General features: G+C 33.8%; 1 protein-coding gene across 3 annotated transcripts in view; it reads right to left on the bottom strand.

Moving 5' to 3' along the window:
* Positions 1-21,922, bottom strand: part of XRN1 (5'-3' exoribonuclease 1) — a 99,035-nt gene that overhangs the window by 56,836 nt on the left and 20,277 nt on the right. For all 3 annotated transcript variants that reach the window (XM_060099574.1, XM_060099576.1, XM_060099575.1), the window contains exons 11-19: positions 20,333-20,396; positions 20,016-20,121; positions 16,633-16,722; positions 14,647-14,803; positions 12,505-12,624; positions 7,657-7,826; positions 6,332-6,452; positions 6,137-6,235; positions 2,109-2,212 (exon numbers count right to left, since the gene is read on the bottom strand). In XM_060099574.1, the coding sequence (XP_059955557.1) occupies positions 2,109-2,212; positions 6,137-6,235; positions 6,332-6,452; positions 7,657-7,826; positions 12,505-12,624; positions 14,647-14,803; positions 16,633-16,722; positions 20,016-20,121; positions 20,333-20,396 (1,031 nt within the window). The remainder of the gene's footprint in view (positions 1-2,108; positions 2,213-6,136; positions 6,236-6,331; positions 6,453-7,656; positions 7,827-12,504; positions 12,625-14,646; positions 14,804-16,632; positions 16,723-20,015; positions 20,122-20,332; positions 20,397-21,922) is intronic.

Below are 21,922 nucleotides of genomic sequence, written 5' to 3'. Positions count from 1 at the left end.
AAGATTTCTACATGGTATAACGGCAAAAAAATCAAAAAACAAAAAGCCTCCTTTTTAAAAACTGTAATATGAATTTCAGAACAAACACTTGTAAAAAATTTTAATCAAAATTTAAAACAAATTACTATTCTTTCTCTATAAGAAATTAAACTAAATACATAATAAAAATATAAGTTTTTAAATAATTAATACTCTCAAATTCAATAAAGTAGTTTTGCTAAAAAAGTTTAACTCGATCCTAATCAGGCCACTATACCTAACTTCCAGTTTACAGGAAACATGTGGGATGGAGGACCAACTTAAATGACACTAAGAGGAAACAACTAGGTAAATTCAGAATTCTACAAAATAACTGGCTTGGACTTTAAGAAAAAAGGCAGGGAAGTAAGTTTAGCCAGGTCCTAGGATATAAAATCAACATACAGAACTCAATTATATTTCTATATACTAGCTGGGGAAATTGAAATTGAAAACATAATACTATCTATAGTTGCTCCAAAAATTTTTAAATACTTAGGTAGGTATAAATCTAACAAAACATATACAGGTTCAGTATTCTGAGGAAACAAAACAGTGATAAAAGAAATCAAAGATTAAAATAAATGGAGAGATAAATGGAACTTCATTTATCCATTTGGATCAGAAGACTCAACATAGTAAAGATGTCAAATCTCCACAAATTATAAGTTTAGTACAATTCCTATCAAAATTTCTCAAAGATTTTTATAAATATAAAAAAATTTATTCTAAACTATATATAGAAAGGCAAAGGACCAAAAATAGTTAAAACAATTTTGAAAAAACAAAACAAAACTAAGGAATCGCTCTACCTAAGGTTAAGACTTACTACATAGCTACAGTAACAAGACAATGTGGTGTGGGCATAAACAATAGACATAGAGACAAATGGAACAAAACAGAGAACCCACAAGTAGACCCATACAAATAGGCTCAACTTATTTTTGACAAAGGTGTAAAAGCAAACTAATGGAGGAAGGAGAGTTTTTTCAACGAACAGTACTAGAGTAATTCAATATTCATAGGTAAACATATGAAACTTGACCCAAACCTCATACCTTATATAAAAATTAATTCAAAATGGATCATGGATTTAAATGTAAAAGGAGAAGGTAAAACTATAAAACTTTTTGGAGAAAATCTTCTTTGGGACCTAGGGCTAGGTGAAGAGTTCTTAGACCAAAAGCACAATCCATAAAACTAAAAACTGATAAACTGGACTTCATCAAAAAGGCAGGGGAACTGAATTTTGATGATTAAAAAAGAATGTTCAAGATTCATACTGGCACTGACTTCTCATCAACAAAATTACACAACAAAACACAACTGAGATACGTTTGCAGAGACCTAAGGAAAAAGGATTAGGCCTCTAATTCTAAACCTATGCATGAGAAAAACAACAAATAAAATCTTTTGGATATGTAATAACTCAGAAAACATTAACATCCTCACATTTTCTCTGAAAAAAAAATTACTTTAGAAAGTTCTAGACATGAAAAATAACAAAAGAACAAGATATCAGACCAAGTAAAAGATGACAAAGAATAGCTTGTCTAAATAATCACTGATAAAATGATTGTGAACTTGAATAAAATGTTAAGAAATTATTTTTAGAATAGAAGATACGTGTTTTTTGATATATTATTTAAATGAAACCTGGGAAAGGCATGGAAAAGGTAAGGTTACATATGCTATTTACTCTTGTCAGAAAGAAATATATTTGCTAATTTATATAATGATAACTGGTAGAAAAGAATTAGGATATAGAACTTCCAAGCTATTGAAAGGAAAAGAAGGCAAAAGGGAAAAAATAATATATGCATCTAAAATATGCATCTCAACACTGTAAAGCAACTATACTCCAATAAAATTTTAAAAATAAAATAAAATACTAATAAAAATATGCATCTCAAGGTATGTACAATAAACTGTCAATAGTGGTTGAACCTGGAGTGGTATGATTAGAGGACTTTCATTTTCACTATAGAGTGTAAATATTTTACAAATATTATATCAGTTAAAATGTATGAATAAAAGCCAACAAATAGCAAAGCACATATAAACTTTAAAAATTATAAATAAAATCTTACTTAGTTTCTCCATCTGATACACCAACAACTCTAGCTTCTTCAAGATGAGGCCAATTAACAAAGAGAGACTTCCCAAGCACTGATGAAGCTATATTTTCTACACTCTTAAAGTAAAAGCAGAAAAGTTCATTCACGTTTTAGGTCCAAGAGAGAATTTTACAGAGGCAAAATTAAATAATTAAAACTGGCTTGTGTTTATAACAGTGTATTTAAAATCTATAAAAACCATGCCTTAATAATTAAAACAGATATAAAATATTATTTGATGGCTCAGGCCAATTATTCCCTATTAGTAACTGCTCTTCTCAGCTTTATTCCCACTTACTTATTCCATCCACTTGAATTCAGTTTTTAAAATTTCTCTTCTCTAAGTTGTGCCTTTATAGCCAACTACTCTTTGTCTTTCTAGTACATTTTCCAGGATTTCTGTTCTTTTAGATTTTTGGTTTTTTCCCTTTCCTTTTAATTAATTTATTTATTTTTATTTAAAAAATTTTTTTGGCCACGCCACGCGGCATGCAGGATCTTAGTTCCCTGACCAGGGATTGAACCCTAGTCCCCTGCAGTGGAAGCGTGGAGTCTTAACCACTGGAACGCCAGGGAAGTCCTCCTTCTTAAAAAAAAAATTTTTTTTCAGTCGTTTTTACTTATCTGTCTTTCTTTATTCTTTAATTTATTATGAATCTGTGTAAGTTTACCAACTTTACCTTCCCCTCTGCCAATCTCTTCTTATTAGAAGGGAACTATGACCAACTTAAAAGTAATATTCTGCAGTATAAACATCTCAACACTAGGAAGCTTGCCTCCTTCTCATTTTTCCAACAGCACTGGCAGTTATTAGTGAAGGATGGCCCACTGATTTTAATCCTAAATGAAATTACTTGGTGAGAAAACAGGTTTCAGTAAAATCAAACAGAAGAACACACTGACCTATAATGTGAGTATTACTGTTCACAATAATAGCCAACTTTAGTAGAAATAATGTTCAGCAAGAAACCTAGGTTCTTAGTTCTGCAGCTAACTAGCTGAGTGAATGTCCCTTTTCCAATCTCCATTTAAGTTTTTTAATCTGTAAAATTAATGAGCTGGATTAGTTGCTTCACAAAATTCCATCCAGTTGTAAAATTCTATGATTCTATTATTCTCATGATTATCAGCTTATTTTTCTCATGGAAACTGAGAAAAGTGAAAAGAACAGCATAGATGTCTAGAAAAGGGGCTATTATATTTCATATCAAATAATCAGATAGCATAAAACAGAATCTAAAATATGTAATTCATTTCAGTTTGTGGTTGGTATAATTAAATAAGAACACTAGACTTATTTCAAGTTAGAAACCACGGCTCCAAAATTGGGTTCTGCCTCTCTTCAGCTATGGACTCTTAGGCAAATCCTTTAATCCCACTGAGTCTCAGTTTTCTTTTATGAGAAGAAGTTATAACATCTACCTCACAATGTTTATTTAAGAATAAAATAATATACACAAAAGCTTTTGTAAACTATAAAATGCTGCACAGTTGGCCCTCTGTATCCATGGGTTCCACATCTGCAGATTCAACCAACTACTGATGGAGAATATTTTAAAAAAACAAAAAGAAAAAAACTCCAGAAAGTTTCAACAAATGCTGGCAACTATTTACATAGCATTTACGTTGTATTTACAATTATTTATATTGTATTAAGTATTATAAGTAAAAGAGATGATCTAAAGTATAAAGCAGGATGTGTGTAGGTCATATGCAAATATTACACCATTTTATATAAGAGACTTGAGCATCCACAGATTTTGGTATCAGTGGGGAGTCCTAGAACCAATGCCCCATGGATACTGAGGGACAACTATATAAATATTCTGTATGAAATAATACCTGAAGTAAAAATACTTAAAAGGAAACAATATTATTATTATTACTGTTGGTTAGACAACAACTTTGTGGTAGAAACTGAAGTTGAGATATAAATTTTGATTCACATTTTTTCTTTTCATTATGCTTAATCATTATTAGCAAATACTTCTTTAACAAATAGAGATGACTATTTTTAGACTTTTGGGGGTAACTTTTTATTTTATTTACTATATTTAGACATCTCTTACAGTGAACATACAAAAGAATGACTATTCTGATAAATAAAACAAGTTTCACCATTAGAACTAGGCTCCCTTAATTATCCTTTTCCCTCCTTTCCTAGATTAATCCTTTCCCGTAAGCCCTAGAGGCGATCCACTTCACATTCTTTCCCTCTACAGTGCCTTTAGGAGCTCCTTTCTTCTTTAGCTCTACCTCTCTTCTTTTATACGGATTTGCTAAATGAGCTGCCTCTTCTTTACCTACAGTTATGTTTCTAGCCCTCTTTTCAATGATAAACTTCTTAACCAAGGGCTTAAGACCTGCTACCTCGACTTCCCACCGAAGGAGTCCCGGATTAGTACTTAGGAATTGGACTTCTGCCGCCAACAACCTATGGGAATGGAATTCTCAAAGTCCACTAATGATGCCCAAAGGACAAACTCAGACCTTATTTTAGTTTTCACTCGTCTTGAACTGTATGTACCACCTACTCCATGCTTCTGTGACACTACTAAACATGGGAATTATTCTCTTTCTTCACTGAACACTATGTAACTTTTACTGGTTCCTTTTCCACCCTTTCCACCCATGGGTACTTCCTCATGCTGGGGCCTTGAACCCTGAGAATCCCCTTTCTTCAAGGAAATGAGCCCTAAGGCCCCAGCCGTCACTTCCTTGCTAACGCTCTACATATCCCTATTGCCTTACAAGCTCTAGCTCCAGGTATTCAACTGTGTATAAGTTGCCTTTCTTGACTGAAGTTTTTCATCTGAACCACAGAACACAAAAAACAATTTGACTACGTATTTCCCCAATTCTTCCAAGGATGGTACATAACTAGTACCATTCTAAATGCACAAAAGGTAAATTAATCTATTATAAACGAATGGATGACTTAGAGCAAGAGGGCTTAAACCTCTTGTGGAACCCTGTTGAGAAAGGCTGAAAGGGCAGCTCCAGTTAAATGTCCTAGCACCAACTTAAAATTCTATTACTGATAATTAATCCCCTCAAGCCAGTGCCTCTCCCATTTTAACTTCTTTATTCCAATAAACAGTAATTGTTTTTCAGTTAATTAGTCTGATATCTAAGAGTGATTCATATTTAATATTTTCTTTTTCTTTTCATCCCCTATTTTTGAACAAATGATGAAACTTGTGAATTTTATTTAGTCCTGTTCATCTAGACCTATTACCACTTCCATGGTTTATGTCCTTATTGTCTAAGGCTTCTATAACCACAACCTCAACTTGCAGGCTTTTCCATTTTCTTCCATTTCTTTTGTATGCACTTTAGTCTACTATATTGCCACCAAATTAATCTTTACGAAAGTACCAATTTCAAGATAACAGTCATGAAAAGACAAATCCAAACTCCTCAGCCTGGTATTCAAGGTCCTCCATAATCTCGCCTCAATCTGTTTTTTCAAACTTATCTTCTACTATTTCCCAACACAAGTTCTCTGATTCAGTCAGGTTTATCTATTCCTTCTCCTCAAATACATCACATTTACTCTAAAAAAAGAAAAAGTATGAAGAAAAATTTCAGACATACAAAAAGGTTAAAAAAAATAAGATAATGTATCACATTTATTTTTTTACTATAACTCCCAGCTCATGTTATTCTTTTCAACTGGAATACCTTTCCCCTCCCTTTTCCTCTTTGTGATAATCTTTCTTTTAGCGCCCAGCTCAAGCCTATTCTCATCTACAGATCTATACTTAATCTTTAGCTCACACAGCTTATCTCCTCTTCAAATTCCTACAGCATTTGTTTTGCTCATTACGTCACAATTAAATATGTCCTTTCTTTTAATTTGTGTAAATGTTTCTTTATCCTTATTTCCTGTGAACTTCTGGAGTTACTACACGTTATACCACTTTGGAAAACACGTTACAGCTAAAACAGTTTTATGCATAATAATCACCTAAGAAATATAAAATGAAGAAAATACTTACAAGTTCATCTGATTCTGCATTCACTAAGATTTCCAACATCATGTTTTCTCCACGACTGCTTTGCTGGAATACTTGAACCCCACTTTTCTTCAAAAAAAACTTTAAAAGAAGTCATAGAATTTAATTTTAATTTTTTCTCCATAATCACTTCACATTCAATAAAGTGAAAAAATTTTGAACTAAATAGCCACTGACTTTGTGTTTGATGTGTTTCAAAGTAGGAAATCCACAGAAATATAATGCCTTTTGGTCAACCCTGGTTATTTTGTTTTTGCTTATGTCTACACGCCAAGCATCTAATGATATTATTTTATACCTAGAAAATAAATGGAGGCATTTAATTTAGAATTCATACATTACAAGCAATCACAGGTTTTCAGCATTCCCTTCAGGATTTTGCAAGAGTCCTCCTTGCTTTTAACAGGAGAATTAACAATTCATCGTTTAAGAGAAAGAAAATATAGAGCAGCAGATTCTTCGTTAGTATTGATCCAGACACAACCATGCCTGTAAGATACTGAGTGGATGTTCTCCCCATTAATTTAAAAAATATATATAATATATAAGAAAATATAATATATATAAAATATATAAATATGTATATATACATAATTTTTATACTAAAGGAACATACAAAACATACTACAAATCTCTATATCCTCCATGTACCAAAACTCAGAATGGAAAATAAACATTTTATAATGTCTATTTCATCTTTCTCTTTGCTTTAATAAAAGGAAAAATCATAACTGAGAAACGTTTGCTTTATCTGCAACACAACTGCCATCCAGATATTATTTGCAGAGAAGATGAGAGAAGAGGAAAAACAAGGAAGAAGACATCTTAATGAGGAAGAGAAAGTAGAAATAGGTTTGAGGCAAGAAACAGAGGAGCTTTTTTTTTTTTTTTTGCGGTACGCGGGCCTCTCACTGTTGTGGCCTCTCCCGTTGCGGAGCACAGGCTCCGGAGGCGCAGGCTCAGCGGCCATGGCTCACGGGCCCAGCCGCTCCGCGGCATGTGGGATCTTCCCGGACCGGGGCACGAACCCTTGTCCCCTGCATTGGCAGGCGGACTCTCAACCACTGCACCACCAGGGAAGCCCCCAGAGGAGCTCTTTTATTTCTTGTTTTCCTTTTTTCCAGTTGGGTGGTTGGGGAGTATAAGAGGCCAAGTCATAGCATGTCAAATAATGCTGGGAGCAGACACTGGCAATGGAAACAAAAATTCATACATCCTCTTGAGGGAGAGAACAGATATATACGGGGGCGGGACAACTTTAACAGAAGACAAAAACAGAGAAGCAGAATTGGACCAAAGCAGAACTATAGAAACAACTGTGAGAGAGAGAGAGAAGGAGAGAGATGCTATGATCCTTGGCAAGTTGCATGTAATTCATTATCAATTGACTACAACGGTCATAAATTATTTGTTAATTCTCCAAGTAGATATTCAAAAGCTTGCTTTTTTTTTTTTTTTTTTTTTGAGCTCTCTGTTGCTGAAAAATTACCAAACAACATTACCTTGCGCAGCATCGTCCTATGGCAGGGAACTTTTCTGGCCATGGAGAGGGGTACGTGAACTCTGTCTCGCTATCATACCAGCACATCAGGCACTCACTATGTTGGTTTCTTTTCCTCTCTTCTTTTTTCAGGGAGTGGTTGCATGTCTCCATGGCTTCCAACAATCGCTTCTGAATATAAAGATTGGAGAGAGGGGTTAAAAATACAAAAATTCTGTAATCTCAACATACAGAATAAATCTTTTCTCTTGGAATACAGAATTACTATTCGTGTTCATGAAAAACAAAAATCTTGACTAATACAATTCTTTTCCATTTCATTACATGAAAAACTGATGTGCTATTCTTGTTTCAAAGGGCCCTAGAATATTGCTTGTCACTACAAATTCCTCTGAAACTATTACTCCAACAGCAATCACTAACGTGTGGATAAAATCAGCAGAAAATCAAAATTTAAATATGAATTGATCATAATTATAATTTATCTTAATTCACTGCTCATTGATCTCTTACTTTACAAATTGTACAATGGTATAGGTATGTTCATCTTTCCAATTATCTTTTGTATTTAACATAATTCCAATCAAATCACAATGGTTTAAAGTATTTCTTTTTAAAGGACAAAATGATGTTAGTGTTCATATTGGAAGGATGAATGTGTGAGCTGCAAAATGTTACCAGGAACTTGTCTTACCAGATCCTATCACCTTTTACAAAACTACCTGTAAGCAAAACACTTAAGTATTGACACCACAAGAGACCCACAGAGCAGAAGAACAAAAGAGTTCAAAAACAAATCCAAATCTACATCAAACATGGTATTTCAGATATTTAAACAATGTTTTTGTCATAACTAGCTATCCAGCTGGGAAAGAAAGCACATATATTTTCCAATATCATACCATATACAAAAGCAAGTATCAGAGTAATGAAACAACAAAAATAATGGGAAAAAATCTAGGAGGTTATTGATAATTTGGAGTGAAAAACTCTTAAATAAGGCAGGAAAAAGCTGAACAGCTTTAAGGGAAAAAGACATTTTTCAAGTAAAAGAAAATGTATGTGATAAAAGATGTCACAAAAAAATCAACAGGCAAATGCCACAATGGGGAAAAATATTCCTAATATAAAAAGAGTTGTTCAAAATCAAAAAAAGAAAGTAAGGAAAAGGATATAAGCAGACAATTTACAAAAGAGAAAATGTAAAAGACAAACATACATAAAAATATACTTAAATTAGGAATCAGGGAAAAATAAATTGGAATGAATGGCATTCTTTATCATCAGTAGACTTTATCATCAAAATTAAATAAAGCAATAACACTCAGGATTAGAAAAGCAGAGAAGTAGGCACTTAAATATTGCTGGTGTGAATTAGACCAGTCTACTTGAAAAAGAAGACTGGTAATAGTCATTAAAACAAAAAATACACATTCCCATTAACCAAGCATTCCTGCTTTGGGGATTCTACCTTACAAAAATAAAATCTCTGATATATAAGAATGCATTAACAAACAAACAAACAAAAAGAATACATAAACACACAAGTCCTTTTTTCACAGCATTGTGTACAGTGGCAAGAAACATTAAGATTTATAAGAATTTGCAGAATTAGTATGGTGTGTTCCCATGTACCTTTCAATGATAACATCTTACACACAGCCACAGTACATCATCAAAACCAGGAAATTGACACTGGTACATCACTACTACAGATTTATTCGGATTTCACTAGTTTTTATATCTAAATTTTGTGTGTGTATACAGTACTATGGAATTTTTATCATATGTATAGATTCATGTAACTACCACTAAAACTGGAATACACAACTGTGACATCATCATAAAGAAACCCCTTCATGTTATCCCTCTATAGGCACACCCTATCCCCAACCCTAACCCCTAACAACCACTGATGTGTTTTATATTACAATAATTTTGTCATTTCAAAAGTATTATATAAAACCTTCCAAGATTGACTTTTTCACTCAAATGAACTTTTTTCCATCCGTTGTTTGTGTCAATAGTTTTTTTTATTGCTGAGTAGTATGCCTTTATATGGATGTACTACAGTTTTTTTTACTCACTCATTGAAGGATATTCAAATTTTTTCCAGTTTGGGGTTATCACAAATAAGTTGCTCTGAACATTAGTGTACAGGGTTTTTCAACATATATGGCGAGCTGTTTCAGCACCAATTGTTAAAAAGCTTTTTCTTTACCCATTGAATAGCTTTGATGTCTTAATTGAAATTTATTAACTGGACAAGTATAGATCTATGTTTGGACTCAATTCTGTTCCACTGATCTATTGCCATGTAAGTAACATACTCCCTTGATTACTTTAGCTTCATGGTAAGTCATGAAATCAGAGAATGGAAGTCTTCCAGTATTGTTTTTCTTCCTATAGATTGCTTTGGCTACTCTAGATCCTCTGCAATTTCATAAAGACTTTAGAATAGGATTTCTGATTTCTACACAAAAATCTGCTGGCCTTTTCATTGGGATTATGCTAAGTCCAAAGATCAATTTGGGAAGAGGGTACATCTTAACAATACTAAATCTTCTATTCCTTGAACATGGTATGTCCCTCCATTTATTTAGGTTTCTGTATCTCAACACTATTGCAGTATTCAGTGTACATGCTGTTAAATTTGTAACTGTGTATTTTATATATCTTAATGCTATTGAAAGCAGAATAAAAATCTTTTTATTTAAAAAAATTTATATATTCCAATTGTTTACTACTAGTATATAGAAACACAATTGAATTTTGTATAGATTTTATATAGATTGTGTATAGATTTTCTGTGACCTTGCTAAATTTACTTATTGGTTAGAGTATGTTTTTGACGACTGCTTAGAATTTCTTATATATGTAATAGTGCTATGTGCATATAAAAACAATTTTTCTTCTTCCTTTCTAATCTGCATGCCTTTATTTCTTTTCCTTGACTTAATACACTGGACTTCCAGTACAGTATTAGAATTGGTTAGAATAAACATCCTTGTCTTACCCTTGATCTTACAGAGAAAACATTCAAAATTTTACTATTAAGTATATTGTTAGCAGTAAGTTTTTTTTAAGATGCACTTTATCTGGTTGAGGAAGTGTCCTCTTATTTCTAGTACTGTATGTTGAGCATTTCTATTAAAATTGGATGTTGAATACTCATAGTGTGGTAAATCATCGCAAATCAACACTGTCTTTCTAAAATAAATGACATCTGGTTATGAGTATTATCCTTCTAATATATTATTGGATCCCATCTGGCTTTATTTTGTTAAACGTTTTTGCATTTACTTTTAGGAGGGATAATAGCAAGTAATTTTCTTTTCTTGTAACATCATTTACTATGGGTATCTGCATTATGCTGGTCTAATAAAATATATTGGCAAGTGATTATTCCTCTTCTATGTTCTCAAAGTTTGTGCAAAATTGGTATTATTTCTTCCTTCAATGCTTGCTAGAATTCACAAGTCAAGACATCTGAACCTAGAATTTTCTCTGTGAGAAGATTTTAAATCATGAAACTTAATGTCTTTAAAAGATATAGAACTACTCAGATTTTTACATGTTTTTTGGTCAGTTTTGCTAAATTGTGTCTTTAAAGAACTGTGTTCATTTCACTTAGGTTGCTGAATTCGTTGGCATAAAATTGTTCACAATATCCCTTACGGATTCTTTTAATAGCTGTAGAATTTATAGGACACCTCTTCTTTCATTCCAAATATTGGCAATTTATGTGTTCCCCCCTCGTGCTCTAGCTTTTTTCAGCCTTTCTTGATCTGTCTAGCTAGGATTTATCAATTTTATTAATCTTTTCAGAGGACCAACTTTTGGTTTCATTGATTTTTCTCTATTGTTTGCTCATTTCCCATAGATTTCTGCTATCTTTTTTATTTCCTTCATTCTGCTTAGTTTGGATTTAAATTGCTCTTGTTTTTCTAGCTTCTTATGGTAGGAAGCTTAATTTATTTTAAAATGTCTTATTGCTTAGGATAAGCATCTAGAACCTTAAGTCTCCCTTTAAGCCTCGCTTTAGCTTTATCATAGATTACGATACGTGTTCTCATTATCATTCAGATAAAGTATTTTTAAATACCCCTTTTAATTTCTTTAATCTATGGATTATTTACAAGTGTGTTATTTAATTTCAAAATATCTGTAAATTTCCCAGAGAGTTGTTACTGATTTTTAATTTAATTCCATGTGGTCAGAGAACATTCTCTTTATGATTTCAACCCTTTTAAATTTATTCAGACATGTTTTTTTTTTTTTTTTTGTGGTACACGGGCCTCTCTCACTGTTGTGGCCTCTCCCGTTGCGGAGCACAGGCTCTGGACGCGCAGGCTCAGCGGCCATGGCTCACGGGCCCAGCCGCTCCGCGGCCTGTGGGATCTTCCCAGACCGGGGCACGAACCCGTGTCCCCTGCATCAGCAGGCGGACTCTCAACCACTGCGCCACCAGGGAAGCCCCAGACATGTTTTATGTCTCACCAAATAATCTTGGTGAATGTTCTTTCACTTAAAAATGTGTATTCTTTAGTTGTTGGGCACAGTGTTCTACATATATTAATGAGGTTGAGTAGGTTTACAGTGTTATTCAAGCCTTTGATTTCTGGTAGTGCTCCTTGTTCTGAAGCCTACTTTGTCTACTATTAGTAAATCAATGCCAGCTTTCTTATAATTAGCATACCTACAAGTTTTGATGCACATAATGAAGATGAGAGTAGTTAAAACTCATTAACAAAATACAAATGGTGATTAAAATCCACTGCTTATTAATTTATGTGAAATAATATCTGATTAAAATATACATGTATATATAACTATTTCATGCACTGACCTCATCAATAAAAGGTATTAGAACCACAGCTTCCCATTCCTGTTGCTTCCCATTTAGGTCAGTTTTAAAATCAGGTGGATAATATTCTATAATTGGCGAGTCTTCATTGGTCATCAAATGCTGTGAAAATATAAAATAGCGTGACAGAAATGTAACAACTAATATCAATGTAGCTTTTTGTTAATATATTTATAATATTTCCTCAATTGTTACAGTTTAAAATTTCTAAGCAAAGCAAAAGTAAATTTTCATATCTTAGATATGTTGTAATATACTTGTTATATTTTAATTTTCAACTATGAGGCTTCTAATTTCACCACCGTTCACCACTTTCCTGTTCCACTAACCTAGTTATGTAGCAAAACTATCTTTTTTTTTTTTTCGGTATGCGGGCCTCTCACTGTTGTGGCCTCTCCCGTTGCAGAGCACAGGCTCCGGACGCGCAGGCTCAGCGGCCATGGCTCACGGGTCCAGCCGCTCTGCGGCAAGTGGGATATTCCCGGACCGGGGCACGAACCTGCGTCCCCTGCATCGGCAGGCAGACTCTCAACCACTGTGCCACCAGGGAAGCCCAGCAAAACTATCTTTACTCTGAATTTTATCATTTCTATCTTTTATTGTCTTTTCACTTTACAAGGCCTATCTAAATTGTTTTCCCATTCAGACTTCAGTTCATTTCACACACTCCATTTTTAATCTTAGGCAAATTATTTTCATGTCCTAATCAACTGATTTTATTAAGTTATATAAGAACTAAGATAATTTAAAAAGAAAAAAAATCCTAAAATCCAAAATCTCTTTACTACCAATAGCAAAGATAAGTTCAATATGACATTTTTATTAAGAGATTTTATAACAGAAGTAGATAAAGTTAAAGATGTCTTCTAGGAAAGGAATATGGAAGATTATGATATAAAACTTTAAAGAAATAACATATTTCTCAAGGTAATATTCAAAGTATTTAATAATCAGCAAGTCATGAGCATAGAACAATCAAAACAGATGTGGCTATAAAAACCTGCATGGTTACTGGTCCAGAGTGGTTGAGTATCAGTCCTTAATGTATGTGAAGGTAGGAAAAAAGCATCAAAGAAACTTAAGAAAGGAAGGCCAGGGGCCAGGATGAAGGACAGGTTAAGTTTCAGAAAGATACAGAAGGAAGCCTGATACTGTTCAAGCAGTGAAGCCAGGTGTGTGTGTTTGTGTTTATATGTGTCTACTCCAGTTCCTGGTACCGGACCATGGAATTAGAAGAAGAGATTGATGCTCTAGAAGAACTAAATAAATGAAGTTTACTCTCAGCCTCAGCTTAGCAGGCTTGGCGTAATTTTGGTGACTCAATCACCCCTGAAATATCTTTCTCCTGTTATGTGAAATATGTTAACCAGAGAAAAGCCTTTTATTCCACAATCTGATAAATGAAATGCTTAAAATCCAAATATAAACGGAGGTAATACTTTTGTTGATATAAATAACTTATTAGAATCATCTGTATTCTAATAGGTAGAGGGTAAAAGAGAACTGAAATGAAACCTGTAAACGTTTGGACAAAGCAGATGGCTTCGGATTTTGCCTCTCTCAGTTTACTTTCATCAGTGCAGAGACAAATTGAAGATGTGCTTAAAGATACTGAAAATAAAGAAGCTATGCTCTGAACGGCTTATGAACTTTGTTTGCATTTTTAAAACAAAGCTAACTTGGGGACTCCCCTGGTGGCGCAGTGCTTAAGACTCCATACTCCCAATGCAGGGGGCCCAGGTTTGACCCCTAGTCGGGGAACTAGATCCCACATGTATGCTGCAACTAAGAGTTCGCATGCCACAACTAAGGGGCCGGTGAGCCACAACTAAGGAGTCCACCTGCCACAACTAAGGAGTCCATGTGCTGCAACTAAGGAGCCCACAGGCTGCAACTAAGACCGGCACAACCAAATAAATAAATAAATAAAAATAAAATATAAAACAAAGCTAACTTTAAATCAAGAAACTACTTTTCAAGGGACTTGTTTAAGGAATCCTATATTTGAAACTGAAAATAAATATATTTAGCTATTAAAGAAATTTGGGTATGATGTTTCTAAATTTGCAGGAGGAGCTCCTAAATATTAAAAAGACCGTAAACACATTTAATTCTAAAACTCACCTGGTAGCATGTAGGAAGTAAATTTTTGCTAGCTGCTGGAAGTACAGCCAGAAGCTGTTCAAATGGCTTAAAAGGTTTTCCTAGTTCAAAATGGATTTTGAGTGTACTGATGTTGCGGATATCAGATAGGAAAGGTGCATAATGGTACGGATAAAACCTATAATATAAAACTGAGTTTTAAACAATTGGCAATTTTATGAAACAGGTCAATAGTTAAGTATATACTTTTCCATATTCTATTTTAACAACACATGGTAATTCTAAAGACAAAAACTCATTCATAATTCTGCTACTTGAATATAAAAAATCAGCAATGTTGGAAAATTTAGGTCACTTGATGGCAACAAATATTTTATTTCCTTAATTTTTAAAGTGCAGTTTCACACTCAAAATTTGGATGCATGCAAGGACATATATATTAATAATATATAAATATATATTATATAATTATATAATATATAATTTATTATTTATATATATAAATAATATAATGGCTGTTTAGTTTCGAAAATGTTGACTGTGAGTCTTCCAAACAATAGATTCTTAGAATGAAGTAATGAGGTAGTCAGAAGACGTTCAGTTAGCTCATGTGGGCCTGAGCTTCTCTCATAAGGACAGAGGGAACAGTGAGTCTGAGCTCAGATGGCTGTTACTAGTCAGTTCTAAGAACTTTTATCTTTGTATTAGTATATATATATTGTGTTTGTGGTAAGGATTAAACCATTTATCAATCATACACACCAACTATTTTTGTTTTTAATACCTTCCCATATTTAACTACAGGAAAAATATTTTTACAAAACTTGAAACATACGATTTTTAAAACACTTTCAATGTTCTTAATGTTTGACTAAAGATACCAACAAAACAATGAAGAAATATTTTTATAGTCTGCAATTACGTCATACTTCAAAAGGGTGGGAAAGTTTAGGAGGCAGAATGGCATGTGAAACAAGGCAAAATGTATAGACTTTGGGAATCAGATAGCCTTGGACTTGATTCTTGGGTATATGTCATCTTGGAAAGATTACTTAACCTCTCTAATCCTCATCTGTAAAAGGCAGAGAACAATGCTTACTTTAAATAGTTGTGAGTATTACATGAGAACATGCTTTTCAGGTGCCTGGCCTTAAAGCCTGGTAATATAATAGGGATAACTTATACTCACCCTCTTAAAAAATGGCAAATCAAGGATTTTTGTCATAGAATACTCTTCAGAGATGCCCTGAGAATCATGTTAGTTATTGCAAAGATTTGTAAAGGTTATTAGTAAGTGAAATCATGTGAAATTAATGCCACATTATTTTGCACTGGTCTGTTTTGCTGTTGGTGCTTTAAAAGAGAGCCTAGCAGGTGTTCTGAAAACAAAACAAAACAAGCTATCTCATCACTTAAAAGTCTCTGCTTTTCCCTGCAGCATATTTTGGCTTGTTATTTTTTCTATTTCAGTGGATGGTTTGGAAAAGTAGATGGAACTTGCTGGAACAGGAAACGAGAGAAATTATTATTATTTCCAGGAAAAGCAAGTAATTCCTTTCTCCTTTCTTCTTTACCCTTCCCAGTCTAACATTCATATAACTCATTCTTCAAAAATTACTCCTGATAGAAAAATTTTTCAAACACATAAAAATGTAGAGAAGAATATAATAAACAATCCCACTTAACCACTGCTCAGACCCAATAATTAATTATCAAGACTTTGTCACATTTCATTCATTATGACAGAAAATTTTAAATCCTTAGATTAACAGAGAGCTTTTATTATGGGCCATCTGCTATAGCTGGAAGTATCTTTGTTATAAAAGGGTCTTTTTAAAGTATTTTCATATAAAAAAAAGATTACCTGTATTTCATTTAAACTTGGCTGTATGTATCTTTTAAAAAATACTATCATAAATAGAAATAAGAAGAAAAGAGGTTCTCAAATGAGCTTACAGTAGAATGAACCAATATAAAAGACAAAACTTTTTGTTTTTATTCCCTCACCAGCTCCAGGACTGAACTCCATGATAGTAATAATGCAAAATCCACTGTATTGCCTGAACATAACATGCAGCTTGATCAGCCAGAAAGTCACTGAAAATAGAAAAGAATATTTTCATTATAACATTATTTTTTGAAGACAGGCCATTGTGTTTAGAGCATGGTATCTCCTGATATCACATTCTGCCTCACATGTTTTATTTAATCAATGAATAAGCCAAAAACTGCAATCAGAAAAACTCCAAAATATTATTTTTTTAAAATTCCATCATGCCAGATTAAAGGTTTGCCTTATAGTTTTCCTAAACCAACTATCAGAATACTTAAACATGCTGTGCATATTTATTCAGTCAATGTACTGTGCCTTTGGTTTAAAGTTTGAGGATTTAGTTAATGAAGCTTTCTATAATGTGGCACTACCAGTTCCTTAAATATTCAGGGTGTGATGAGAGATAGGGATGGGAATCTTCTTTATTTGGGAGGATGCCTGAGAGAATCACAGGAGGAAATGAGAAGATCTTAAAATCTGGTTATAGAGCTAGAACACACTTTGAAAAGTGCTATATCCACTGAACAATATTCCCTCTAATTCCTTTTTCTCAAAAACCATCATTTAAGGTAAAATAATCACACACACATTACACACGCGCGCGCGCGCACACACACACACACAGAGCAAAAAAGAGCACTCTAGGTTAAACCCCAAAGTGGCTATAAACCTGTGTCTGTTACCAAAATTCAGGTAGAGATACACTTAGAAATTCTAGATCTACATTATTTCTGGGAGCTACTTTTTTTTTTAAAATAAATTTATTTATTTTATTTATCAATTTTTGGCTGTGTTGGGTCTTTGTTGCTACGTGTGGGCTTTCTCTCTAGTCGCGGCGAGCAGAGGCTACTCTTCTTTGCGGTGCGCAGGCTTCTCATGGCGGTGGCTTCTCTCGTTGTGGAGCATGGGCTCTAGGCATGCGGGCTTCAGTAGTTGTGGCACGCGGGCTCAGTAGTTGTGGCTCACAGGCTCCAGAGCACAGGCTCAGTAGTTGCGACGCCTGGGTTTAGTTGCTCCGCAGCATGTGGGATCTTCCCAGACCAGGGATCGAACCCGTGTCCCCCTGCATTGGCAGGCAGATTCTCAACCACTGGGCCACCAAAGAAGCCCTTAATTTTTTTTTTTAATTAATTTATTTTTGGCTGTGTTGGGTCTTCGTTGCTGCTCGCAGGTTTTCCCTAGGTGAGGCGAGCGGGGGCTACTCTTCATTGTGGTGCACGGGCTTCTCATTGCAGTGGCTTCTCTTGTTGCAGAGCATGGGCTCTAGGCGTGCGGGCTTCAGTAGATGTGGTGCGTGGGCTCAGTAGTTGTGGCACATGGGCTTAGTTGCTCCACGGCATGTGGGATCTTCCTGGACCAGGGCTCGAACCCATGTCTCCTGCATTGGCAGGCAGATTCTTAACCACTGTGCCACCAGGGAAGTCCTGGGAGCTATGCTTTTTAAAATGAAATGCATTACTTTTTTATTATAAAAGAAATATCTCCTCATTACTGAAAATACAGATAATGACAAAAAGCATTTTTATCACCTTATAGCAATCACTATTACCTTTTGGTATTTTTTTCAATCTCTTTTCTATGCCCACGTTTTTTGTTTGTTTGTTTGCTTGTTTTTAAGTATTAATGAGAGGATACTGTGCATTATGATTTTTGTATCCTGCTTTTAAAATTTGTACTTAATGATATACTGAAAGTATTTTTCTGAATTGTTATGAACTTTCCATAAGTACCAGTTTAACAGTTTCGCATATTCTGGAAACACTGGAAATGGCAGAGAAAGTAACTGTAATGAGGAGGAGGTGGAGACAATTATGATGAACATTCTTACTGGACATGTACATTGTTTCTAATTTTTTACTTTTAAAAAACTTTGTAATAAACTTCCTTGTGTATAAGGATCTTCTGTGTTTAACTTTATTTTTTTAAGATATTTTAACAATTAGAATTATTGGGTCAAAGGGATGACTATTTTAAAGGCTTTTTGGATATGGAGTTTCCAAAATAATTTTACCAATTTATATTTCCACCAGTAATTAAGGGAAGAAATCTACCACCACTCCTGGACTAACACTGAATATAACAACTTAAAAAGATTTGCTTATTTGCTAGGCAAACAAATAGTATCTCATTTTCATAAGTCTATATTTTACTATATAAAAGGAAAAAAATAAAACAGAAGACTAGTTTCCTATCAAATTAAGCATTTAATGTCAACTGCATGTACTACAGTTCTATCTAACTGTAATCAAGGAAATATAAGAACAAAGGAAAAAAGGATTAAAAGCATAACTATTTTAAATATGTTATTTCTCAAGTCTCAAAAGTCCTATTTGCTAATGTAACAAGGGTACATAGCATTTCATGAAACTCTTATTTCACTTATAGAAAAGCAGCCTCATCTGGTGGTTAAGCATGGGCTCTGGAGCCAGACTGCTTGTGTTTAAATCCTGGCTCTGCCACTCGCTACCTATGCATGTCACTTCGAGCAAATCACTTAAACCTTAAACCTCTCATTCCTTAATTTCCCCTATTTTAAGGTAATAATAATTCTACTTATCTTAAAGAATTATTGTGAAATTACAAGTTAACATTTTCATGTTTTATATATATATATTTATGTTTATATTATTAAAATATAAATCAGTTAATATTTTTCAAATGTTTAGAATAGTGCCTGGCACTTGGTAAGCACTTTATAAGTGTTTGTTAATTAAAATAAATAAAATACGAATATATGTAAGTCATACTGTGGGCTGTAGTTTAGAAGTGTGGACTACCATTCTAGAGGTCAAGTTGTTAAGGAACTTTTGTACTAGTTATTAACCTGGGGCTGAGCCAGGTGCCCTTTGAGATAAGTGTGATGTGAGCTTTAGAAGATGGGAAGCAAAACACTAACCATTTTCTACTTGGCAATTTTTATCATAGGACCCTTGAACAATGCAGGAGTTAGGGGTGCCAACCCTCTGTGTAGTAGAAAATCCACCTATAACTAGTTGGTTCTCTGTATCTGCGATTCCGCATCTGTGGATTCAACCAATCGTGGATTCAACCAACTGTGAATCATGTAGTACTGCATTAAGTATTTAGTAAAAACAGTCTGTATATAAGTGGACCTGTGCAGTTCAAACCTGTGTTGTTCAAAGGTCAACTGCATAATACATGTCAATTAATGTTACCTTGTCCAAAACGGTACTAGTTGAAAGGTCTACAATAATTTACGAAAACAAAAAATCCTTTCCACCCATTACCATAACTATCAAAATTATGTTGTTTTCTGAAGAAACTGCAAAGTCTAATTTTTTTCTACTTTAAAGTAAAAGCATTGGCAAAAACGTACTCAGAAACTACGTCAACTCCCATCTTTGTCATGTAATATGTTCTTTTATATTGTCTAAACTCAGTTTCAAACAAGTCATCATCTTCAGTCTCATCTTCTAAATTGTCTGGAAAAAAGACAGAAAGACAGTGGCTGACAATTATGAATATTCCATTTTTCCATCTAATGCTTTGATAAATACATACCAAAGCAGATGCTTATAAACTATCATAGACATCTATTTCATCCAATATTATTGAATTAGTACTAATAAAGGAAAGATATAACTATTATGTCAAAAAAAACTGCATATATTAAAATACATAGTTTGTACTCACCCTTAGAAGTTACCACTTCTCCATTTTCGTCTAAAGCAGCCCAACATATTGAGTTTTCCTGGCCCTATACAAATTATAAACCAATATAAAGTTAAGGCAGGATATACTTCAAGGTGAGACATTTAACAGGGAGATTTAAAAAATACTAAAGATAACTGAATGATCCTTAAGTGACACACTGCAAAAGTTTGTTTTAAAAATATTCCTCAAATGCTGTGTAAATGCTTTTGGTTTCATATCACTTGTTTCCTGAAGCTATAAATCTTTATTCTGTAGAACTTAACATTCAGACCCCTCAATGATAAATAACAAGTAATGTTCACCAATATAAAAGATAAATATATTTAATTATATATGTGTTCCAAGAAAAAACACTTCAAGAATATTTCATTTACTTAGAGAAAAGTACACAATCAATATCAAATTCTTTCAACTTTAACATTTTTATATGTCAAATTCTGGGCTATTGTTAACACAATCTGTTTGTTTATGATTGAATCCAATAACTACAAACATTACCTATTTTTTTGTGTCTCTGGATCCCATCATTCCTATGACGCTACCAGCCACTTCTAAATTTTCTTCCATGTAACTCATCTGCTTTTCTAAAGTTCTTCCATTTCATCACATCCTTCATATCCTGCCCATCTATTCTTCCCCTTTGTGATTTCATCCTTTCTCTCCTCTACTTCTAACTGCCTATCAACTGCCAGTGCCCCTCATTAGTTCTTCCTACTCCTTTATTCCCAATTTCCTTTTCTTCACCCAAGCTAGGGCCTCTGCCAATTTCCTGTGTCTGGGCTGTTTCTCCAGCTCCTTTCATTCTACCAGTGTCTCTAATGTTAACTACACACCCCTGGATGACTGGTGAAGCTTAAGGACTGAGCTGAGGTGGGCGGAGCCATGGATTATTGATATTTAAGTTTGTGGGTACAGGTCCCCCAAAAGTTGCAGAGCCTGTTTTATTAAGATAAGAAACAGAGTAGAATGCAGAATGACTACTGCTAAGCTCCACTGAGGAAAAGTTAAGCAATTAGAAAGACTGTACTAAAGAAAATGAGGACAGTTGCCCTTCCTGGAGCAAGAGATATTGGGCTTGAGCCTGAATAAAACCAGTACAGCAAAGAGAGTGCAGGAAACTCATCAGTTTCACCAGAATCCAATAACTATGGGTTAGCTGAGGAAAATTTCAGAAGAGGTTTATTTTCCAAGCTAACATACATAAGACATTCTTTAGGGCTTCTTAGAGGTGTTTTACAGAGTACTAGCATATTCTGACTGACTCTAGTCACTTATTGAGAACCTAACAGTTACCAGATATTGTGCTATTAACTACTCTTAGCCTAGCCTATCACTGTATTTTACATACGATTTTACATATAAATTACTTCTAGAGAAAAATCACTTATCTAGTTAATGTCTCATAACATTAAATGCTATAAATATCCACACTTTAACTAATTTTCTGGGCTCTTATATTTAGAAATGTTTTATACACTTATTAATAGAGTGGAAGAACAAAGAAAACACAGTGTTCTTTGATGGTAAAAATGATTTTTAAAGATCAGATTTAAATGAAAGGATCTAATA

This window comes from Mesoplodon densirostris, chromosome 5 (genome assembly GCF_025265405.1).
Source record: "Mesoplodon densirostris isolate mMesDen1 chromosome 5, mMesDen1 primary haplotype, whole genome shotgun sequence".
Classification (NCBI taxonomy): Eukaryota; Metazoa; Chordata; class Mammalia; order Artiodactyla; family Ziphiidae; genus Mesoplodon; species Mesoplodon densirostris.
This window is presented reverse-complemented; position numbering and strand designations above follow the sequence as displayed.